Source organism: Lipotes vexillifer, unplaced genomic scaffold, assembly GCF_000442215.2.
Source record: "Lipotes vexillifer unplaced genomic scaffold, Lipotes_vexillifer_v1.1 scaffold150, whole genome shotgun sequence".
Lineage (NCBI taxonomy): Eukaryota > Metazoa > Chordata > Mammalia > Artiodactyla > Lipotidae > Lipotes > Lipotes vexillifer.
The window spans coordinates 4693270-4701008 of NW_006792921.1; the positions used below are offsets into that span (position 1 = coordinate 4693270).

A 7739-nucleotide genomic window follows, 5' to 3' on the forward strand; every position below is an offset into this window, starting at 1 on the left:
CTGCTGAAGAATTGTGTGACCTTGACGTGAGCTAAACAGAATTGCTAAAGTACAAGCATATACAAACCTATGTCTGTATGGATGTGAGTAGGTAAATAGCCCCCTCATCCAGGAAGCCATCCTGGGTCACTGGTCCTCCCCACCCCTCCCCTAAAGGCCCACAGAGTGAGTTCAATTCTCTCTCCTCTGTATCCCCACAGAGCACTACTCAGTAAATGGGTATTGGATGCATGAAGGAGTGAGTGTAAGAATGATCATTGGCACAGCAAAATCAATAGACAGAGCAGCCAAATAAGACTACAATTGACTAAATTTAAACAGGCTTAGACATGCATCACCTGTGAACTTCAGGAATCTCCCCACTCCTTGTCCTTCCTTGGCTCCCCAAGGCCCAACCCTGCCCTCAAGTATTTTTAGAACAAAACAACAAAAAGATAGGAAGAAGACTGTGGCAGGAAGAAGGTGGCAGCATTAATATTTTGAACAAGGCTGCAAGGAATTTAAAAGCCGGACCTCCCCCACTAACGTTTGTTTCCTGCACATAAACAGGAACACCACGCAGAGTCACTGGCACTTATTTTTAGAAAAAAAAAAAATCTGAAAGATTTAAAAGCAAAGAAAAGCACCCTCAGGCTGGTTGTAGACCAACGTTTCTACCTGAAGCAACAGAGTCAGCTCTTGAGCATCAGTGTCCTGTGAGGGCGCTGTTGCAGGCCTACCTGAGCTGGAAAGAACCAGAAGAAAAGGCTGCTGTTGTAAGTCTTATTCACAGTGATGTAGCCGGAATAACTTGTCAAATTCCATCCTGGGAAAGGAGCCACTGAGCTCAACCGTCTCCCTAGTGGGGGAAAAAAATTTACCCGAGGATTAGACAATAAATACGGGGTGAGCCATCTCCATCTTGGCCAGACTTCTCCCAGGGGCCAGGTCTGGAATGAAGTGATCAGAAAGGCTACAAGGGGATTGGTATAAAGGTGTTTACTGGTAGCAACTTCCAGCCTGCCCTGGCCAGTTCCACATATTCAAAATTCACCATTTAGCCAAGGGCAAGTGACATTTTAAACCTTTTTTTTTGGTTCATATCTTATGAACTATAGTAAGATTTTTTTTTCAGAAGAAGAGAAAATCACCTATCCTCAGCTCCACTCTAAAGAGTAAACCAAGGTGTTCACATGGGGCCACCTGGAAGGCCAAGGCAGGATAAAGTCCCCTAACCCCAAAAGGTGGGGGGCGGTGAAAAAGAAATAACAGCTAAGGAGCTCTCAGCCTGGGGGAGGCCTGTGTTCTCCACACTCTTCTTGTGGTGAAAGCAAAGGGCCTGCCACTTCCGCTAAGGGAACTGGACCAGGCATGTGGGGAGTAAGAATGACTGGGGCCGGCTGTGGAGGGTGGGGAGAGGCAGGCAGTGAGACTGTGGGTGATCACGTGGCTACTCAGAAGGAGCCAAATAGGACAAGGGGCAGCTGTAGAGGGCAGAGGTCCTGGTTTTCTAAGGGCAGCAAAAGGACAGGGACAGGGAGGAGGAAAGAGGGAATGCTCAGAGACATGAAGCACCCAGGAGTAAACAATACTAATATCAATAGAACTAACACCTACAAGGCCACTATACCAAGGGCTTTACATTACGTGGTAGGTATAATTATTATCTCCACTTTACAGATGAGAAAGCTGAAGCACAGAGAGGTTAAGTAACTTGCCCGAGGTCACACAGCTAGCAACGGAGAGCTGGGATTTAAACCCAGAAGTCAGGCTGCGGAGTTAGCCCCTGCCCCTACCCTGCTCCACGGCATATCAGCTAGAGAGTTAGTCAAAAGGTATGAGAAGCAGGGAATGGAGTGGGAAGCAGTGATTAGGAAAGGAGTGGAGAAGGAACAGTAAACAGGTAGGAAGCAGGGTGTGGTGGGGAAGTCTGGGTGAAGAAGAGTCCTTTAGGGGGAACAAAGCAAGTGTCCTCAATAAAAACAAAATTGTTCAAAAAAAGCTACTTAAGTCTGAGACTTATTAAGTTGGAGACTGTTCAGTAGACAGTAGGTAAGGAAGCTCGATCCTACTCATGTGCCACCAACTAAAGATGTCTTCAGTGGGGTACCAGAGCCCATGGGCTCTGGAGTGCTAATTGACATCTCTTCCCAACTCGGCGTTCAGTGACAGCACAGATAGGATGCAGGAAGCCATAGTGTCAATGTGAATACTGATTTGTCCACCCTGGGCTTTGTGTGAGGATCAAATGAAAACATGCATATGACCCTTGAGCACAGAGATGGACATAAAATAAGGGCTCAGGCAAAGAGAGGGATGATTCTCATTAGCCTGTGGGCCACCCCAAGAATAGTCTAGAAGACCTTGCCTTTTTGGGGCTCAGTCCAGTTCCCCCAGGAAAGATTGTTTATTCCAACCTCTTTACCTCTTCCGCATTCTCTTCCCAATGAGATCTATCCCTCCCCACCAAAACAAAACAAAACAAACAAACAAACAAAAAGGCAAAGAACAAAGAAAGATTTTAAGGAAAAGAAAAGGGAGATGTTTGGGGGAAAGTGGTATGTGCCTGCCTTTCCCATCCCCCACCCTTCCCTCTTCCCATCTTTGCTTCCACTCTCAATTAGCCTACAGAAAGATCACCTCCAGGGCTGGGCAGCCTTTGAAACACTTCTTTTGGCCATTTTTTTTTTTATTGAGGTGTAATTGACATACAACATGACATTAGTTTCAGATATATAAAATGATTGAATATTTTTATATGTTGTGAAATGATCACCACAATAAATCTAGTTAACATCCGTCATCACACACAGCTACAAATTTTTTTCTTGTGATGAGGACTTTTAAGCTCTACTCTCATAGCAACTTTCAAATAGCAAGACAGTATTATTAACTACAGTTACCATGCTGTGCATTACATCCCTGGAACTTATGTCTTTTGTAGCTGGTAGTTTGTACCTAAAACACTTCTGAAATATTTTTCACAAAACTATTAATCTTCTCAAAATCCAACAGAGATCCCCCCCAAAAAGGAGGGCAGAGAACCAAAGGCTGAAGCGTTGGGAATGAGTGAGATGTGAATCCCAGAGGGCTAAGTGAGCATTTGAGAAAGACAGAGAAAAATGAGAAAGGTCAAAGTAGAATGAGAAAAAGAGAAAACATATAACAGAAAGGAGCTGGAGGGAATGGACTGTGGGAGATGGGGTGATTGAATCAATCTATCTCTCTGAGACCAGCACAACACAGGGTCCACTGGCCTGCTCTGAAAATGACTCAGATGCTTACCCAGTCCTTCCTTTCTGAGCATTGTAAAGTTATTTCTCTGCTGCCTTGTACTGACTGAGGTTTACTTTCTACCTTCCCTCCTGGATCAGGGGCTATTGGGAAGCAGGGAATTTGTCTTGTTTATCTTTGTACCCCCAGGGACACAGTATGCTGGTTTATACACTTAAGACATTCGATACACATTTTTTAATGAATAAATGTGAATGAATGAACTAAAACATGACACACTGGCAATGCACTAGGATTAGCTTACTTCTACAAAAACCTCCTAAGGCAGGCAGGCCTTATTAAGATCTCAAGAAATTTAGAAAGACTTTCTCTGCCCCACAAAAAAGTGTTTCATCCTGCTTTAAATTTTAAATTTCCTTTAACTAAACCCCAGTAAAATAAAAGCTTTTTCAACTAAATTGATTTTTTGCATTTTCAAATGTCCCCGTTCATCCTTCTAGAATCTATTAATGGAATGTGGAAAATAAACTCCCAAGATGGAGGAGTTTCTTTCTTCCTGGAACCGTGACTCATAATACAAATGTTGAAAACAGTTGAAAAAAGGAAAAAGGTTTTCTTTGAAGCGATTTCACTTCCTACTTGTTATTTACTGTGGTTACCAGTGCTTGTGATACTAACACTTTCAAAAAGATTAGAGTATGACCAAAGAAGGGCTTGAACCAGTTAATCAGGCACTTCATATTTGCAAAGACTTGCATCATCATCAGGATGGACAGGACACTACCAGGCCATAAGTAATAATAAATTAAGACCTAATAGCAAAATATTCTTTAAAGTTGGTGAAAAGGCAGTGTCTGGAAACATGCTAAAACTGGCCTCCTACATTCATTTTGTTTCAGAGAGTGAGGATTTATTCTAGCTGCAGAGAAAGCAAACATGCAATTACAGTTGCATAAAACTAAGCCAGTTAGTTTATGTTGGGGATTTTTAAAAAATTAAAATTTCCCTTGTCTTTTTGTGAATTACTGTTTATCTCAAAAATGTTCCATTACGATATTAAGACTCATGTTCCTAAGATTCTGACAGACTTGATAAACAAAAGGGATTCAGCGGAGTGAGCTGACCATCTGTCCAGAGCTTCCTGAACTTTCAGTAAAGCGGATGAATACAATTATCCTTAATTGTGTTGTCAGAACTGCAGTTGAGTACCCAGATGTACCTGATTTTGGATTAGCCATTTAAAATTCTGTTCAAAGATTTTTGACAGAACTTTAGAAAGTGACATTACACCAGATTTAATATTTTAAATGTTGTCACTCATCAGATGGTGATCTATCAGGCTTAACACAAAAAAGGACAGAAGATAAAACTATCTCCCTCAGAATCTTTCTTTACTACTGCTGACACCCAGGACCGTGAAATGCTTGTAGGCGAGAAATCCAGGAACGGGAGGGATGTGGACAATCTCTCAGGCAGATTTCTCTGTATTCTTTGCACTTGTTCTATCAGATGTACGATTCAGAGACACCATGGCCACGTTGCCTTAATGCTCTGTTTAAGCTGTCTTACTCAGTATGCATAGGCCCTTTCTTATTTGCCCAAATCTTACCCTACACCCTCAAGTCTGGTCACATAGCACAGTGGTTCATACCTCAGGCTCTGGAGTCAGCAGAGATAGGTTTTAATTGCAGATCTGCCACTTACTACCTTTAAATGGTCCTGGGCAAGACACCTAATTTCTCTGGGCTTTAGTTTTCTCATTCGTAAAATGGGAACAATAAGTATTCATTTTTCATTAGAGTTGCTGTAAGGATTAAAAGAGCTAATTTGTGTAAAGCATAACGCCTGAAACATAGGTCTCAAATTTAAATTCTACAAATATTTATTGAGTGCCGTTACATACAGCCGTTGTGCCAGGTACTCGGGATACAATTACTACTAAATGTTAGCTATTGATTGATATTATTCTTACTACTACTACTACTTTCTATCTGGATTATGCCAATCAACAGGGATAGCTTCCTTCTAAAAATTTCCAGCATGCCTTCCTCAAATGTAATACTTTAGAACTTTAGTATGCATTGCCTGATTCCTTAATTGTTTCATGTGTGTGCATCTGGTCACTCCAAAAGAGGACAAGCTTCTTAAACAAAGGAAAATAAATTATAGCAGGTGAATTACAGAGCGCAGGTCAGAAAATTTGGGTCTTAGACCCATCTCTACTACTATTACCTGTGTTCCCTTGGGCAAGTCATGTAAAATATTTGAGTCTCAAATTCCTCATCTGTGAATTGGCAGGGTTTGGTTATGAGTATTTAACTCCTTTTCAGCTCTAAACGAAATGATTTGCTTTGATTTACTGTGAACAAACATAATCTAAGTCATCAGTATCCATGGAAGCCAAAAGGAAGGCATATGACCCAGTCTGGTGGATTTGGGTTAATGATATTTTTTTGCCTTTTCATTTATGCCTAGTGATATCAGCCTGTGCCATTGGGCTACCATCTTTTCATGACTTTTCTAAATCAAGCAAAAATGACTCTTTAAAAACAAAAAGATTACACAGCCTCACCACATTATCACTGACCATATTATCAAAGTTTTTCAACTTTTCTTAGAAAAGAGATGGTGAAACATGGAGCCAATGTATATTTCAGACAAAGATATATGAGCAGGACTCCAATGCACCCTTAAGAGGGGAGAATATTTTGGTTTTAAATCAAACCAAAGACAAAAATGATGACAGCCTTTTGACTATGAGAACTAAAGAAAAGTTGCTTTATTTTCAACTTCCATACAGAGTATATACCTTTATTTTAGATCTTTAAAATGATCACTTCCCTAAAATTTCCAGTTTCAGTTCCACATTCCCACGAAATCTACCAACTTATCAGCCTCACAAGCATTAACTCTGCCTTCCCACCTGTGACTAGGGATAAACTCTGAAGCAAACACCAAGATCTCCATCCATGGATACTCATCTCCTTCAAGAAAATGTTCCACAACAGACGTCCCACACCAATCAACTTTCCCCTCTCTACTGGACTATTTCCATCATTATCTCCTACCCTCTGTAACTCTCTTCCTGACCCTTCCTGACTCCATAACTCCCTCCAGCCACCACCCCATTTCTCTGCTCCCTTTTACAAACAGCTCTGCCTATATACCAGTTTATAGTTCAGGAGTGTCCTGAGGTCCAGAGAGATTACATAATTGATCCTACACAGTGATTTACCTAAGCATGGAGAAGCATTAAGGGCAGAGGCACGTCATAATTTTTAGTCTCTGATGACATCACAAGACACTTTTTTTGTATTAATAATAGAAAAACCCACAAACTCTAAATAAAAGCCATCAGCAAACACTAATATTTAGAGAGCAATTTACAGGTTATAAAGAGTTTTCACATGCATTTCCTCATATGATTCTTTTAACATCCCTGAGACTTGGGTGGGTTGTTTTTTCTCCATCTTATTAATGAGGAAACTGAGTCCTAGGATGTTCAGGTAACTTACCAGGCAAAGGGGCTCAGCACAGTGGCTGTGAGCTTAGACTTTGGAATGAAGCTGTCTGGGTGTGAATCCTGCATCTACCAGCTGGTGTCTGTATGACTCTGGCAAGTAACTTCATCTCCTTCTGCTTTAGTTTTCTTGTGTGTAAAAGAGATGCACTTCCTGGCTTGCTGCGATGCTAAAATGATTTTTATATCAAATGCTTGGAAGCAGTAACTGACACGCAGTAACCAATTGTAGACAGGCCCTATATTAGTTTTATAAGTAGATATGCAGGGACTCAACCACTGGTTAATCTGACCCTGTTGAACTTGCATTTTAGCTCTAAACTCTGATACTATATGACACCAAATCATTAATATTTGAAATAAAACAATTGAGTAAAATACTAGAAAGTATTTTGGATCCTGTGAGACAACTGCTAAAAAAAACCCCAACTGTTGAAACTATACCAGTGGTTTCTGATTTAAACTTACCTTCTGCAAACTTCCCTGCTTCAATATAAGGAGTTAGAAATAATGGCTGTCCTGGATCTCCCTTATGTGGTGTGGAAACATGGGCGTTTCTGTATAAGGAGCGAAACAGCCCATCACCACCAGGGCTGAGCACCAACAGGGCCAGCAAAGCAAGCGCCTTCCACATGGTACCAACCGTTCTGTCTAGACCTAGGATGGAAACAATAACATTCCACAAATAAATACAGAGTAAATATTTACCAAGCCCCTTTACACACAAGACATTCATTTAGTTACGCAAAGAAAAAGAAAAAAATAAAGCTCTTTGCTAAGTACCTTAGATACAACCTAAATAAGATAGACCCAATCCTTGCTCACCCTGAAATTAACAGTCTAATGGAAGGCTATTCAAGGGATTTACAATGCAACTAAAGAAACGATTTATATTTCTAAAACTGTGGTCTGGAAAGTAAATTTGATGAAGGATTACATGAAGCATCAAGACAACAGGGACTCTGTAAATAGATCATGAAATGAGTGGGAGAGACAGTCATCTGCT

General features: G+C 40.9%; 1 protein-coding gene across 1 annotated transcript in view; it reads right to left on the reverse strand.

Moving 5' to 3' along the window:
- The window catches only part of CPVL (carboxypeptidase vitellogenic like), a 105597-nt gene extending 98227 nt beyond the window's left edge, over positions 1-7370 (reverse strand). The window contains exons 1-2 of the mRNA XM_007466093.1: positions 7202-7370; positions 720-838 (exon numbers count right to left, since the gene is read on the reverse strand). Coding sequence (XP_007466155.1) covers positions 720-838; positions 7202-7367 — 285 coding nt within the window. The 5' untranslated portion in view covers positions 7368-7370. The remainder of the gene's footprint in view (positions 1-719; positions 839-7201) is intronic.
- Positions 7371-7739: the final 369 nt, after the last annotated feature.